Source organism: Ischnura elegans (genome assembly GCF_921293095.1).
Source record: "Ischnura elegans chromosome 13 unlocalized genomic scaffold, ioIscEleg1.1 SUPER_13_unloc_1, whole genome shotgun sequence".
Classification (NCBI taxonomy): Eukaryota; Metazoa; Arthropoda; class Insecta; order Odonata; family Coenagrionidae; genus Ischnura; species Ischnura elegans.
Window position 1 is genome coordinate 2,017,442 of NW_025791657.1, and position 17,653 is coordinate 2,035,094.

The window sequence follows — 17,653 nt, forward strand, 5'->3', positions numbered from 1 at the left end:
TTTGCAAACTGTGCAAAAGTGACTCTTTAGATCATGAATAGACACCTTTATGATTACACTGTGTCGACATTATGAAAATCTAATTTCATTTGGAAATCTTTTTAATTTTCATGATCTAGTAAATGTTAATGAAGGAGGAAAAGGCATTGGCGATAAATATCTATTATAAATAAGTGAGAGGATGGTTAAATATTGCAGTCGGTGAATGTTAATATTCTGGAGTTTGATATGTGAGTCACAAGAATCTCATGAGTATATTGGCCTGCTTGAGTGGGTTAAAGTAAAAGATTTTTTATTATTATAGGGATTATAATTATCATTATTAAAATTGTTATTATTATTATTAGGGATGGAAGGATCCAGGATTTTTCTCGCAATAGGATTCAGATTGGATCCTTGATTTTTGGAGCTGGATTTTTCAGATCGGATATTTTCGGATCAAAATGCATTTTCAAGTTCCTGATGCTGAAATTCCCCCAATCAATGTTAAATCTCTTGGGAAGGGTCACACCCAGTGCAAGTCCTATTTTGCCTTTTCTATTTTCCATGGCTGTAATTCCCCGATGTAACTTCTGCGAGAGCTTTCAAATAATACAGTTCATGAGCAGGACAAGTATCCCATGCAACGGTGCATTTGATGATAGAATTGGAACTCTTTCCACCCTTATTTGGGCGTTGCGTTCACTGAAGCTATTATTTAAAATTTTGGATCAAAATCCGATGTCTTCTGTGACTTTGGATCCTATGTATCCCATGAAGGGCAATATTGGTGGATATTTGGATCCAAGGTATCCGATCCGACCGTCCCTAATTATTATTGGACATACGCTATTGTTATTATTATTTTTCATTTATTGGGTGACATCTATTATTCTCTTCAAGTTTAATATGAAAGCGGAGAACAAAGACCAACTTGGTGAAGGGAATTATCCTGGGATGTACACACCTAATACAGCTGAAAATTCGGATAATGCCCCAGACCCATTGGCCACTGAGGATTTGGTAAGTGCTCTCTTGCCTATTTTAGCACAGTTATGCTAATATACAAATTCATTCTGTTGTGGAATATTCCCAACACCTTTCAGCAGGAACTCAAAACATTTTCCCTCACTTCATGCAACATGAACATCTTCTATTTGGAGAGATTTTCGAGAGGTACAAATAATTCCCCACTTCCTGACCCCAAATCGTACCCTACTTGTCGAAATTCATGTCTCATTCGTTATTTAATCAAGCATGTAGATGGCACTTGTCTCAAATTTGTGAATCTTGCGGAAGTGTCTACTCATTGGTATTCAAAGGTGGAAACATCAAATTGAAATTGTGACTGAGCATGTGAGTAATTTATGGATCTTAAGAAAAGTTGAAAGCCTCTAATGAGATGTATAGAATCCGTGATAAGGAATAGAAAACATTGGATTTATATGAGTGATGAAAGAATAGGGTAGTTTTCTTCATCAAAGAAAAGGAAAGACATTGATTGTGATTCATTACCCACCATTAGTGTATTCATAATATACAAAATATTTGGTTTAGAAATCCCAGTTCTGTAAAATGGCAATGGTCTATTTTAACTGCATTTGAAAAAGGCCAGATTGGCACCCATGCGATGCCACTCCACGTGACCTCAGAGGGACCTAGTTTCTATACGAGTATTGGGAGTTTTACATGGTCTGAGATTACCAATGCATGCATGAGGCGCAGAGCTCAGGGAAACATGTCTTAATAATCACTTATTAAAACTGGCTAAGGTCGGAAAGTTTTCTTCATTTGATAAGGTAATAATAATCATTATTTAAGCCAAGCGCTACCAGCCAGCAGGGTACTCAGCTACCTGCTAGCAGCCTGCGTCATATCAGTGCTAAGCCTTGCCTCAAGGTCACCTCACAGGGCGGCAGCGGGAACCAGAAATACGTCACACGGAGAGATTTCCCTGAATTCATACTTAGCCGTCGCTTTTTTGCTCACTCAAATATTTTCACTTTTCATTTCATCGCAAAAAATAGATATCGTCATTAAAAAATCTAAAAGAGTGAAATACGTACTCCAGGAGAAATAATCTTTCGATTTTGGTGATTAAAAAATAATAGGAAACCACCCTATTGCTGACAGTAGAGGTGAGTGGTGAGCTACGACATATCAATCTTCGGATGGCTGGCTATTAATTAATAATCTTGATTAATTGCAGAATGATATTTGGAGGAGGCGACCTACAGCTTAGGTCATTTGTGCTATGTGGGATAGATAGGTGAGGAAGGGTGGAGAGAAACCTGGCATCGGCATTAGCCTGCTCTTAACAAAATGCACGAGGGGGACCACGGGTTAACGTCCCATCCAATGGAGGGAATGTTGAGCTTATAACACTCTATTTATTTGGTTTCGTGTTACCTTAGGGCATAGAAACACACTTAATTATGAAATAACATTCAAAAAATCACTGTTACACTTTTGTATTCAAAACATCATAAAGAAAGACTAATTGTGCCCAATTTACAATTGCCATTATAACAAATAGATTGCATAACTTCCCTTTCTATTCTAATGGGATTTTGTTTCTTCTCCTTTTCCTTGTGTATATATAATAATGATATAAGTTCCACTTATCAGGTACAAGTTATTCAGTTAAATGAGAAGGAAGAATAACTTCATTGGCCAAATCTTGTTGGTTAAGTTATTGTTTTCTACAGAGGCGCCAGAATTGTTCACGAGGGATTATTTAATTTATACTGAAATCCTGTAATTCAAGTTTTGTGCATGATCAATTTTGTTTCTTTTAACCAATGGTGGAACTAGGTATATGCTTTGGGATGGATGAAGGGGTCTGGGGTGTGAACCCCCCTAGGCAATGGGGGTCCCGGGAAATTTTTGAAAATGCCATGCCTGTGAATACATTTTACATGATTTAGGCACTTAAAATTTAACTTTAAGCAGATGCAGTTATTATATGTCAAAACTAGACAATAGTTTTCAATATTTTTTTATTTATCTGAGGCTTTTTGGGGATCTATCCCCCTTATACCCCCATAGTTACACAACTGATTGTAACAATTGATTAAAATGTTTATCTATGAGTGTTTCTCTTTCCTTTAGGGTGATTTGGGAATATACAGGTCATCTCATGTTAAAGAAGATCAGATCAGTGATAATGAAGGTGGATGTATGGACAATGATTTTACTGATGGCACCTCAAGCAAACTGGCGAATGAAGCATCCTCTGATCAGGTAATACTATTTATGAACTATTTATTGTAAGTTTAACTAAAACTGCATCTAAACTTTATTGCCATCATAAGTCAGCAATTCTAAAATTGGTTTTATATAGCCCTCCATTGCTCTCAGCTATCTCTTCTTTTTTTCATTTATACGGTCTTCTTCTCTTTTACATTCTTAATTATCTGATGCATGAAACACATTCAGAAGCATTACTTTCCCCTCTTACAGCACACGTGTCCTTTTCTTTTTCTGATTATCTTTATCAGGTCATCATTTTTAAGAGAATTCCTTTATCTCCTATTCTCTGCTCTTCCTTGGTACTTACTCTGACTACCCCTTTTATCTTCAACATTCTTCAGGAGCAACACATTTTGAAAGCTTCCTCTCTTTACTTTTCTGTAGCTGTCAATTTTGAAGCCTTGCTGTCATTTATAAATTTGCTCCATATGTTGTGTGTGGTGCATCGTTTCATTACTTCTGGATTTGTATTCTCAGCTGTGATTATATTCTTTTTTGTAGAATGCTCTTTGTGTCCATGCTATTATACTGACTGTTTCTTTCTCCCATCATGCATCACTAATAGCTAATCTCAATACCGCATAATTTGTCTCACTGTAAGGATATGAGACCTTGAAAATGACGGAGAGTGTTGAAACTGTGGTCGATAGTAGAGCTATATATTTAAATTTGTTTATTATAATTTGTTATTTATATTTTATCACAGATGTATTGCAATTCCACCATGTTGATATCATGCATTCGAAAGCACTGTCTGATACCTCTTGAGCAAATAAATTGTGAAGGATTCAGTTATTTCCAGTCGAACTGATGGTTTTTTACTGTAACAGACATTATAGAATCAGTATTCAGTCAATGGATGTAACTACACCTCTAGGATGCACAATTTGTTAACTGTGCGTTAAAAGTAAAACAAATCATTCACAATTCCCCGTTGAAGTTATTTACCTTTTGTCTAATAAGGAGTCAATCTACGGATTTCTCTTTTTCGATAACGCAGCATGTCCTTCCGTTATATCTCAACTGCCCAAGTTATTTTACTAACCAAAGGGTTTGATGTTATTTAACTGAATTATAACCCAAAATAAACTAAATCTTTGTTATAGACCATTTTTACATTTATTGCATCTATTTCATTATCTATGGTCTCTGGAATCTCCTGCATAGCGTTACTTACAAACTAGTTTTTGTTATGAGTGAAGTTATATCTGGAGTTTTGCAACTCCGGAAACTAATGCTCAGAGGTTGATCACATGGCTTTTGCCAGGATTTTTCAATGCAAATGAGAGGTATTTGGCATATAGTAAAGTGGTAAATTCAAAAAACCTAATTTTACATGATCAAAGTTCCTATATTTCGGTTCAGCTAACAGCATCCAGATTCTAGAACTCTCTACCACTGAGTAGAAAATTAACTTGTTCACTTCAATCATTTAAAGAAAGGCTTTGCTCCCATTTGAAATCCAGGGATAAGGTTAGTTTATCATCTTCATTTTACGAGGCTATCAAAACTTTCTATAAATTAATTTACACAAATGTTTGTCCATAATTATCTTTTGGTAGAACCTATATTTTTTTGTTATTTAATATTGAATATGTCACTGTTTTTGTCTGAAAATTAACAGCTTGTTAAGCCTAGCAATGATTGTAAATAATCACAAAAGCTGAACAATGACTCTTTGTAACGCTGTTGTTATATTTTTGTCAAAATGCTATTTATTTGTTTAATATTTTGTTGGAGCAAGACATGTATCTTGTGTTCATTATCTATCACAGGTTCTACCTGAATCATATTAAAAGTATTCATTCATTTATGGATTACCTTTAGGCAGCTTGCAGGGTAGTGTGAAAAATATATCCATAAAAAGCAAACTTTAATTTTATTCCTGTTACAAATTCTCAAAAGTATTTATCACCCGCAAGTCCACACCAGTGTGGACTGAAGCCGCAGTTTCAGCTTGCTTCGTGCCTATTAAACATCTATGTAGAGTACATATGCATTATCAGTATTGTTACGCAAGGTAGTATGAAGAATGCATCCATAAAAATCAAACTTTAATTTTATTCCCGTGACAAATTCTCAAAAGTATTGCTATATTTCTCTATTTCAATAATTAACACATTCAATGCGGGCCTGATTTTCATAAAAGTTGTCAGAATTGGCCGTTAAAATAAGAATGAAAAATAGTCGAAGGTTTCCACTCCATAACTTCAGTTCAAATACAGCTTTTTTCAAAAGCGGTGCACATACTTTGAAAGAGGGAAGCTTGCTGAAGGCCTTACATGCAAATGGAAGACGCAAGTCAATATTAGTCATGTATGGAGGTGGAGAAAGGTCATGTACGGAAGTGGAGAAAGGGAGAGCACATCAATTGACGTGCTCCCTATCTCAGCTTAGACGGGACCACGTCAATTGACACACTCTGCACTGAATATGTCGATGATGATGCTTGCAGATTCTCTTGCAGGCCCAAGCCTCTACATCTTCCCATGGTAAGGAGAAGGAAGTCGAGAGCTCAGGAGCCATGGTGACAGATCTCAATTGGAAGCTGATTGGGGCCAAGAAGGAACCATCTCCCAAGGATAATGCCGAGGTATGTATGAAATTCCTGTAATCCAATTAAATTAATTGATCAAGGAGGTACTTGGTGATAAACCTAAATATTAACCCTTAGGCTGTGGGAACGTTTTTAAACAGTCCGCATAGTGAGTGTGGGAAAAGCATTTTTCAACGTTCCACCAGATTTTCTTACCACTGGCAGCCCTTCCTTAAGATTTTATTGCCGTCCTTTCTGCAGTTGCTTAAACTCGTCCCAACCTAATGGCAGAGAGCACAAAGGTGTCTTTCGAGGACTGTGTACCCTCACCATGGGGAGCGCTACGTGTATTATCCCTTCTCTGAGAGAGAGGGAGCTCCCTGCTCTCCGCGGGGCATTCACGATGAAAACAATGCCCACAAATCCTTGCATTTCCTAGGAATGTATTTATCTTGCTGTTGTCCATTAGCCAGGGAAACTTATTTGAATGCCTTGGTCTCTCTTTCTTAAAATGTCGGTGGTGGGTCTTCCATCACTGCATAATTACCAAGGACGTATTAGGTATATTTGTAGTCTGTCGTCAGGGGGTAGTGTGGGCAGTCCTGGAGGGTCCACTACCTGCTAGACACACGCCCGGGGTCGAGAGAAAAATATCTTCCCCGCTCATGTCTTGCACAAAGTGGAAGAAAAATGTTGACGCTCCCACAGCTAAAGAGTTAATCGTTGTAAATGATAGAAAATTGTTCCTTCTAAACAGTATTATTAGTCACCCATTTGATTCAAAGCTACAAATAACTGAAATAAGTGTTCTTATCTCAAAATAAGCTGTTTGTTCCTTTTTTTTTGTTGCAACTCAACTTGAGGTTAAAGGGATGGTACCCAGCATGTAGGATGGTGTTGGAAAGATTAAAAGTTATCTTATAAGCTTTACCAATATTAATAATGGAACGAGAGGAACAGCATGTTCAAGTCTTTAGCACGTGAATGTTAATTTACCTGTGAGGGCAAAGACTTTGCCAAGGGCAGGGAGGGGGTATAGTGGAAGTTTCCACTGGCCATGTCAGCAGTGCCACAGTGTGTGGTAGTACTCCAATGGAGGCTGACATTATGACAGTTGATATCTCTGAAACGATTGGAGATAGGTCAAAACAAACGGAAATTTGGCATTTAGGATTCCACTTTCATTTTTCTGCAATTACAGTGCTTTTTTGTCCCAAAAAGCTCAATTGAAGTTCCTCAGTACTAATTGCCCCTGTGGCATAGTCTCCTGCAATTTTAAATTTACCCAATTTTAGCATGTGAATTTAAACCTCATTTGGATCATTTTGAGAATAGAAAAACATAACCTTTCTAAATTCTGAAAAATAAGGAGCAGCCTATGGTTTAGTCTTTTGTGGTTCCCAGCCACTGAAATGATGTCCATTGGACATCTATTGGATGTACTAGCTGACATCCATTTGATGTCCTTTGGACTTCTGATAGATGTCCAAATGTCACACTTCTATACGTTCGGAGCATGTCTTTTTCAGGATTTGGCAATTGAAGAAAGATTTCTTTGGCTTCCCACCTGGTAATTCCGTCCTTTTCTCCCGACATTTTGAAAAGCATCCTCAGGAGAGGATCCCCTGAGGATGAGAGATAAGTTGAGAGAAAGGTGTCAGTTCACTAAATTCCCAGCAACAAAACGCCCAGGACAAAATCACCGTGACAAAATCCCCGCAGCTACTTACAAGGTGTTGCTACAAATGTAGTTTTGAAAAAGTTAAAAAATAAGTTAACAAAAATAAAAAACAATTAATTGCTTAAACTTGAGTTATCTATTAATGTATTTTGTAAATAATATTTAAATTTGTATGGAAATGTCAACTTCAATCATTTACTGAATTGTTCTCCTAATTGTTTTAAAAATTGAAAGGATGCTTCAGCCCATTCAGGTTAGGTTAGGTTTCAGAAAAATAATTCACAAAAAGTGATGTTTTTTTGTCAAAAGAAACATGGTAATAGATGTGAAAACATGATTCAGCCCAAGAAAAGTGAAAAGTCATTGTGTATTTTGTCACCTGGGGATTTTGTCATTGGGCATTTTGTCAGCAGGAGATTTCGTAGCCAGGCCTTATGTCAATGGGGGTTCTGCGCAGGGCCTTCTGTTGGTAAACCAAGAAAAAGAGAAGGAAGGCTTCTTTCCCCCTTCTGTTTGCCTTTTTTGAATCCTTCTAGGTCCCTCAAAGGGTATCAACCACTGAAGTCCTTTTACTTGTTTCATCAGCTCCTAGGTTAGTAGATGATTAAAATTCCTGCTAACCAGATTTTATATTCTATATATTGAGGACCATTTTCATCAAGCGGATTTCTTGAATGTGTGTATATAGTTCATGCCAAACTCTTGGAGACAAACTCTGAAACTGTTGATTGCATTTTCTTATTAAACGTATCATCGTTTTGATAATATATTCTATTGAATACTCTTTTAATGGAATTGTCCGACCAGATTTTGACTCTAAGCGTGAAATCAAAGTAAAGTTTGAAAAATGAAACATTAATACAATGTGGCCCAAATATTTTTCTTTAGGCTAACCAAGTTTTAAAATTTTACTGCAAATTCTTATAGGCTTTCATAACATCCATTGATTGCACTCAAGGCAAATTCATAGTTTGTAATCCAACTTACCCTAGAATATTACAAGTTTTGGTGCCATGAGACGAAAACTGATATCCTCCTACTCAAATTTCCTCATAGTCAGATGTTGTCATTGTTGTAATCACAAAACCTTATTTTTTTGCATTTATGTTCTCTGCAAAAGCACGCTGTCTCAAACCTGGAATTTCTAAAATAGGCTACTGTATTTCTATTGTAGATTCCAGCCTTGAGGAATCGCACTTTCAAAGTAAACATATAATTTGATAAAAAGCAAGCTTTTGATTTTAGTGCAATGATAACATCTGATTAGTTATCAAAGTTTAACTTGAGCCTACTACATATCTGCATATTCAATACATTTAAGGAATCCACTTGTTAAAAACAGGTTCACAATTGTATGATTAGTATAAACTCTGCCTAATATGAATTTTAATAACAAATAATCTGGTTATCCGATCAGTGGTTGATGCCCAAATATTTTTCTTTAGGCTAACCAAGTTTCAAAATTTTACAAGGCAAATACATAGTTGGTATTCCTACTTAACCTAAAATATTACAAGATTTGGTGCCATGAGAGGAAAACTGTTGTCGTCCTACTCGAATTTCCTCATAGAATCAGATGTTGTGATTGTGGTAATTGCAAAACCTCAATTTTTTGCATTTATGTTCTCTTTTAAAAAGCATGCTGTATCAAACCTGGAATTTTTAAAATAAGCTACTGTATTTCTATTGTAGATTCCAGCCTTGAGGAATCGCACTTTCAAAGTAAACATATAATTTGATAAAAAGCAAGCTTTTGATTTTAGTGCAATGATAACATCTGATTAGTTATCAAAGTTTAACTTGAGCCTACTACATATCTGCTTAGTCAACACATTTAAGGAATCCACTTGGTAAAAACAGGTTCACAATCATATGATTAGTATAAACTCTGACAAATACGAATTTTAATAATAAACAATCTGCTTATCCGATTAGCCGTTGATACTCTTTGGAGGAATCTGGAAAAATTCCACAAAATCAAAAAAATACACTGCACTGTCAGATGATCATTGATTCACTACTCAATGCCGATAACTGCTACTGTATTTGGGTGACAGTACATCAACATTGTTCATGATAATACACATAGCACTGGTAATATGTTGCCAGTTACCATCTTGTATTGATGGTACTTGATTTCTGACTAAATCGATCAAAGTCGATAGATAGATAGTTGTAAGTCATGGGTGTTAGTTCCAAAATTGGCCTACAGGAATAGGAAAACTCAAGACTGATGACTTGAACTGCTGGTGGAAATACTCATCTCCAGCAACTTTAAGAAGTCATAAATTTATATAATTTATATTATATACGATCTATTTTATATCATGTCCATCAGATAGCATTCTAGAGCCTCCAAATGGATGTATTTGTAGTGACCCTCATTGGATGTCATCTAAATGACATCTAATAGATGTCCATAAGAGACTTCTGGATGTCAAGTGGAAGTACATTGGACATCTTGCAATGGCTGGGTTATGACTTTGGTTTCAAGTGAGGTTTTGTAAACTATTAATCAAGAATTTTTATGTAATAAGTGCATATTTATCCAGTTTCTACTTGGACAAAAAAGACGACATTTGGTTGTGTTTGTACAGATTTTTACTTGATTGAGAGTGATGTTTTTTTTTTCAAAAATATTGCCTCGTTTCAAAATTATGCTTTCACTTTTTCTGGCAAGAGAATAATGACTTTTAATTTGTTGGTAACATATTTTGAGTTCCTTTTCCTTCCTTGTGCTTTGCTGAACTTCCTACTGCAAATTGAAGTACATATACTTATAATTGTAATTCAGAGATGAAACTATCACCTATATAACCTTAGTTATGATAGGGTAGCATACGAAACCACATCACTGGAAGAGTTATCTAATAACTATAATATTACGATACAGATGTAATATTATTCAATGACCACTTCCTGGTTGAGAGTTGTGGGAAAATTTTGAACTTTCTGAGTGTTGTAAGAAAGTAATTTTGTTGAGAAAATACTTTGGAGGGCCTCAAAAATTTTGATGCAATACGTTTTATAAATTATTTGGTCGAGCCTTTCAAAAAAAGTTCTAAATTTCTTACTTTCAGCCAACATTTATGGAGGATGGGGAGCCAATTGAGGGAATCACTATGGCCCATGAGTCTACAACAGAAGCATTGGGTGAGTGCTCAAAAGGGAAATAGATACATGAAGGAATAGGGTGGTTTCCTATTATTTTTTTATTTCCTAAATCGAAAGATTATTACTCCTGGAGTATGCGCTTCACAGTTATAGATTCTTAAATCACGATATCTATTTTTTCGCAATTAAATGAAAAGTGGAAATTTTCAAGCATGCAAAAATGCGACGGCTAACAGTAAGTATGAATGCCCGGAAAAGCCCGTTTGATGTCATTCTGGTTCCTGCTGCTGCAGAGTAAGGTGACCTAAGGGCAAGGCTTTGAGCGCTGCTAGGCGCAGGCTGCTAGCAGGTTGCAGGGTACGCTGCTAGCAGGTAGTGCTTGGCTTAATTATGGATTAATAATACCTCATCAAACGAAGGAAACTTTCTGACAATAGCCAGTTTTAATAGGTGATTATTAAGACATGTTTCTCTGAGGTCTGTGCCTCATGCATGCATTGGTAATGCTGGATGATGTAAAACTCCTATCTACTTGTATAGAAACTAGGTCCCTGTGACGTCACGTCATGCTGGAATCGCATGGGTGCCAATCTGCCCTTTTTCAAATGCGGTTAAAATTGACCAATGCCATTCGCATTAACTGGGATTTCTAAAACCAAATCATTTGTTTATTATAAATACACTAACGGTGGGTAACAAATCGCAATCAATGCCTTTCGTTTTCTTTAATGAAGGAAACTACCCTATTGTCGTAAATGATTGTGGAGGATGAAGCTAATGAAATAGAAATCCTTCCATACTTTCTTTTTTTAATTTGCTTGCCAATTGAAATGGGGAGAGAAGTTATCTTTTAAATGTTTTTGTAATTATATGGTTTTTTATAATGATTTTCCCAAGCAAAATATTTTTCTACTGATTTTTTTAGTATTTAACCTTTTCCCTACTAAAGATGAAAATATGCATCTGGACATTTCTTGACCGGGGAGGCGTAAAGCCACAAATTTTGATCGGAGATTTTCCTACACAGTTGAACGAATGCTGAATATATACATTTCCTTGCTCTTCCCAATTTATGAGGGTCACGGGTCTGCGATGTCTTTGCTTCAGGACCCAACACAGCATGGCTTAGGCTTTACCCTCGAAATCCAGGAGCAGGTTCCTGGACCTCTCGTCTTATGTCACCCCTTGCAGCGGTAAGGGACTGCAGTCATGCAATTGTTCGTCCAGTCATGTCGCAAAATAAATATTTGTTCCTTTCTCAAAAAATATAAACTAGGAATTGAATTATTTGCCTTTTGAGCTGCTTTCACAATTTTTGAATGAAATTCTATGGTAAATATTAACATATATCTCGATTTTGGTATAAACAATACATGGAAATTGTTGCCGCATTAATATTGATGGTAGAGCTTTGTTCAAAATTCGATAATTCTCAGAGTAAAACAAGGAATTAAATTGAAAGTCTGCAATTTACGTTCGAGCAACAGTTATCCATGTAGCTAATTAATATAAACAGAGCATGAGTGACTGCAAACCAATGCCGCTGATAGGGTTATAAACTCCAAAAGAAGGGAGCCCAACTACCCTCTGGAGTCCAAGATATTGCCGAGTCCCCACTAGGAAGGGTAGAAAAGGTTTGGTTCTGAGAATGAGTGATTATCATCGAGACCCCTCTTAAGGAATGTCCAGCAAAAATGTTGAAAATTATATATATAGTGGAACCTCGATTTATCGTTTTTCAGGGGGATGGATGAAAAAAACAATCAATGGGGGTAAACGATCAATGCGGGAATGTTTGCCCGGGTTGCCTTTGTCCCAGGAAACGCTGGATTTTTGCGAATTATGACATTCATCAATGGATTTAAAAAAGATTTTAGCTGATTACAGGAATATTATTCCTTTATCGAAACACTTAGGTCATATTGTTGATTCGGATTATATCTCCTTCAAATATCCTGAAGGAACACGCCGCCTTGCTAAAAAATGTTTCGCTCCACTCGGAATTTTCACTGCTATTATGCATTTCTGTCCGATGTAAAAAATCTTATCCATCAAATGCTATTTCAAGTACACGTATTTACGAGAGAAATGTGCGTGTTATGCCTCAAACAACCGATTTCGCCGTCGCAGTGATTGGTTATGAGGTGGATCAAGAAGGCCAAAAATAGTTTATTAATTGAAATGTTCCTTTCTTGCAATTAAATTTTTAATATGATTGAGGCAATGTGGCGTTAATCGTCAGCGGCACGCCCAACTGATCCTCGGCTTCATCCCACTTCTTGTTTTCACCAGGGATCTCGCTCCACCCCTACCCCAGCCGTCATGTACTAGCGGATATACCGAGGCGTGCTGTAATATTCACGCATTTCTAGCCCGGATTCTTTTCTTCAATTATTTTCAGTCTATCTTTTAAAGTTCTCACTCGTGTCTTCGAAAGGGCCATGGTCCGAAGACGAATAAGAATAAAACTAATAAATATGAAACCGGACTCTATAGAACCCACACGGAAAACACTCGCCGGTTTTAAGTCAACCCACCCTGGAAAGTACGGAACCACTCGTACGAGGTGAAATTCGGCACTACTAGTAATGCCGTAGCGATAGCATTTTTTAGTAATGCTATCGCGTACGGCGTAAGCAGAGCTTACTGCAGAGGGTGAAGCATGACCATAAGACTGCGCAAATTTTTTATCCTACAGAGAAGGCAACTTACCTACTCATTTCTAACAATAAGTCGCGTAGCTCTAGATGAGCAGATGAATTCAGATTGCTAGTAGGGAGAAACAAAACATCCTGAGAAGACATCCGCTTCGTTTGCACCTCAGACAAGTGAGACTTGTAGCGTAACTCGTAAATTGTAACCAGACTACCTGTTTTCGAAAAAAATCCGCATCAACTGCCGTGAAGCTCACTATCAGCTGCGAGAATATAGATATTCGCCAGAAATCACTATCTTATTATTCCAACTATTTCCTTGCTTAAAATGGTTAAATAACGTTAGAAATACGTCGTGTTTGGTATAATTCTTTTTTGAATTACGTGCACATCACTAATATCTCAATCTAATAAAAATATAATACCAATTGCCGAAATTCATTTTTACCCACCTTTCGGGCTAATCGGTGATTTATGCAGCAGTTGACCTCCAGAGGTGGGGATCTTTGAAGCGAGTCAGCTAAAAAAAAGTCAGCGGTCGAGAAAGGGGGAAGCGTGAAAAAGGTTTCTTTTGTTCTCGAGTAACTTTATATTTTCTTTCGAAGCTAAGGTCGTCGTAATACGATCCCTGCTCGAGCTGGTACCTTTTTTTGTTTCGGGGAAGAGGAAAGCTTCAGACAGGGGGAGACGAGTGCTGAATGGAGGGGGATACCGGATCTTGGGAAATGCGCTAATGTAACTATCCCACGGCACTCGGCTTCTCCCTATCAAATTTCAATCTCCTGGGGAAGATTCAAACTTTGTGTCTGTCGTTATTAGCCATAAACAACACGTTGTAAACACTTCGTCTTATTTTTTTCAAACGATGGATGCGGGAAAATTATACGACGGGACCGCGATCTTCAAATGATCAATGCGGGAAAACGATACTTCAGGGAATGATAGATGCGTGGAAAAATTACATTGTCTTTACGGAACTTAATTTGGGACCAGGAGCGGCGAACGATGAATGCGGGAACGATAAATCGGGGTTCCACTGTAATATAGGTAGAATTGTAAAACAAGCCCAATCCTTTTCACTTTTTTCCAGGGGTTGGCTATTGTATTTTGTTTGGTTTAACAAAGAAAAGGGTCGTGTCCTTCATCAAAGAAAACGAAAGGCATTGATTGGGATTAGTTACTTTTTTTGTTGTCCACAAATATGAGTCAAAGCGTAAGGAACCCGAAAAACAATCACCAAATTACTCACTGCATAAGCCTCCGTAATATTTTTAAGGTCTCCTATTTTTTTAATCCAGAAAAATCAGTTTATTTTCAACTTTGCCTCCATCATTGGAAAGGGGGAACATTTAGCTATTTTTCTAAATAGTTGCCATGAGGATGAATTACTTTTTGCCATTATTGTTACTAGCCTTTTAATTCTTGTGTTGTGCTGCTCTCCCTGTATTTTTAACTGACCACTACTTCTTGCACTGCATCGTCTGACTTGAATTTCTGTCCCCTTAGGTGTTTTTTGAGGAAGGGAAACAAAGTGGTATTCGCTTCGGCCTATGTCAGAGTGGTAAGGATGGTGGCATATGATATCCCAAACAAATTCATGGAATAGGATGGTCGTTTCATATGGCACATGTGAACGGGCACTGTCATGATGCAGACATACTCCTATGAGACTCATCTGGCAGAAAACGCATCGTAACGGAGGGCCTCTGACCCAGTGTTCCGCACAGAGATGTAGCTACAGCCTTCATGCAGACCTTCCTTTATCTCATGAAGAGTAATTCTCTGGTTATTGCATGCCAAATCGTCAATTAAGCTGCCGTTGATTCCTTGCCCTGACTGCTGCTCACCATGGACGTTTTTCCATCCAACAGAAAACTCCCGGCAGCATTTCCTCACATTTTTTATGTCTATATACTTCTCACCGTACACTACCATCAACTAGGGATGAATGTCAATCAGTAAAATCTTTTATCGAGTGACTGAGAGTAGTTTGCACTTGGTGGTGAAGTGGATGAGCTGTGGGTTAAGCCGTGGTTCTGGATTTGTCGTAAGGTAACTGATTTCTGGGCACCAGTATGGGATGCTGCGTAAAGGGAAAAAATAATTCCGCCCGTACTCAGAATGGTGACAACTCCCCTGTTGGATGGAGTAATTCCCTCAGTAAGTTTGGAGGATCACGCTATTCGACCAAACCACTCCCTTTTCATCACCAGGAATATGGGGGGGACATGGGATAACAAATAAGGGATACACTTAACCTCAACTAACTACACTCCTGGCACTAGCCTCGACAAAAAGAAAAAAAACACTCCCAGTAAAAATGGCTGACTGCCTGTGGTAATCCTCATGCTTACGTCTCCTAGGAACGACTCCCCGCTCTCCCTCTCTCTCTCTCTGCCGCTCGGGATATACGTTCCGTCCACCGCCTACTGCGCCCTCCGCGTTCGGGGGTAGAATCCTATGAAGACAAAAAAACTGAGTGCAGTAGCGTAAGGACAGGCAGCCGTCGCAGTGGGTGAGCTAAGTGGGAGCTCCATCCTAAAGTACAGCTATGTAGCTACTGAACAGACTATGACCGCATGGGTGATTCTACACTTGGGTGTAAGAACCAAGAAATTCAGTGCTGAAATAAATAATGCACAACCTTGGTAACTTTTCACTGGAAGTTTTTATTGTTACGACACGTTTCAATGCTGAGGCATCATTTTCAAGTTACCAAGGTTGTTTATTTTTCATTTCAACAAGGATTTTCACAAAGTCAAAGCTGAATCGATTGATTTCAAATGCAGTGCTGTTGTCATATTCCACATGGCGACTTGGGGATTTGCAAATTGTGTTTTTTTGAGACCTTACTTTTCAGTATGCCCTCGTAGCTCTTAGTTTTATCTGTCTCGCCACTGGTGGTACATGATTACTTGCATTTATTTTGCAGCTCAACCCTTATTTGTATTGCATTTATCCTCAAATGTTTTAATTAGGGATGGTCGGATCGGATACCTCGGATCCAAATATCCGCGGTTATTTCCCTTCATTGGATACATCAGATCCAAAGTCACGGAAGACATCGGATCTGGATCCGAAATTTTGAATAATAGCTTCAGTGAACGCAACGCCCCATAAGGGTGGAAAGAGTTCCGATTCTATCTTCGAAGGCGCCGTCGCATGCGATTCTTGTCCTACTCATGAACCGTTTTGTTTGAAAGGTCTCGCAGAGGTTACGTAGGAGAATTTCAGCAGTGGAAAATAAAAAAGGCAAAATACGACTGGCACATGGTGTGACTCTTCCCGAGAGATTGAGCAATCATCAGAGGAATCTCAGCGTCAGGAATTTGAAAATGCATTATTTGGATCCGAAAATATCTGATCCGAAAGATCTGGCTCCGAAAATTTAAGGATCCGCCCATTCCTTCTTATTTGCATTGCTTTTATCTTCAAACGTTTTAATAGTTAATTGAAAACTCATTCAGGAGAAATTCAAAATTTCAGTAATAGATTGAGCAGTGGGGATCTTTTCAGGAAATGGGTTTGTCATTATAATAGTCATGAGATTTATACATTGCATTTTAGTGAACAACCTAGAAAGCTGTCAATCTCATCCCCTTAAATAAGTCAAGGAAGGCTATTCGGGCTTCCAGCCGGGTGATCTTTCTCCATTCTGCTGACGTTTCAGAACTCGAGTCGTGTTCCATCCACAGGGCAGATAGCTAGTGCAAGCTTGCAAGTAGGTGGTGTACTTAGGGTATAGTTTACCTAGGAACACTTGAAACTATCGGCAAGTGCTTTGACCTAAGGGCTTTAAGAGTAAGCTATAACGCGAAAGAAGCACTATAGTGTAGTATAGGTCAATTTCAGTTCATTTGGATTATGTTTCCTAAGAAAATGCTTGCTTGAAGTTCTTGACGCTGAAAAGTAAAAAGTTTTGGTTACGTATCGATGTCTTTTACCAAAAATTGATCACTCCAACAGTGGCCATAGTAGAATCAGCAAAATCAACATATTGGTGATTGCGGGTGGCTCCGTAAAAGTTATCACCGTGTCTAGTCCCGGTATACTTAAATAAGTCTGGAGCGAACACCTCTTCGTGTTCAAAGTTCGGGCTTTGCTCTCCGGCTGTGCTACCTGTACTGTTAGTCGCACAATATGCTCAGCAGTCCATACCACCTTATCCGGTATAGTCCACAAATTTCCACAGGGGAGAATGACGCCTCAGTAGCTTTACTGGCTAAAGCACTCGGCCGGAAATCGAGGGATCCGGGTTCGAATCCCAGTCAAGATGAATGATTTTCCTCTGTGGGTTTTCCATACTTATATGGTATTTTAGACGTTATATGGAACAGTAAATTCAGCCCACATTAAAAATGGCTACCTCTTGTACCAAGGAACACAAGCCCATGATGTTCCTCGGAACATGTTTCTGTGTTTGTAATTGTTGTAGTC

At 38.0% G+C, this 17,653-nt stretch overlaps 1 protein-coding gene across 2 annotated transcripts in view; it reads left to right on the forward strand.

Moving 5' to 3' along the window:
- The window catches only part of LOC124172154 (zinc finger protein 271-like), a 112,625-nt gene that overhangs the window by 84,142 nt on the left and 10,830 nt on the right, over positions 1–17,653 (forward strand). For both annotated transcript variants that reach the window (XM_046551568.1, XM_046551567.1), the window contains exons 4-7: positions 883–1,002; positions 3,091–3,222; positions 5,687–5,824; positions 10,529–10,601. In XM_046551568.1, the coding sequence (XP_046407524.1) occupies positions 883–1,002; positions 3,091–3,222; positions 5,687–5,824; positions 10,529–10,601 (463 nt within the window). The remainder of the gene's footprint in view (positions 1–882; positions 1,003–3,090; positions 3,223–5,686; positions 5,825–10,528; positions 10,602–17,653) is intronic.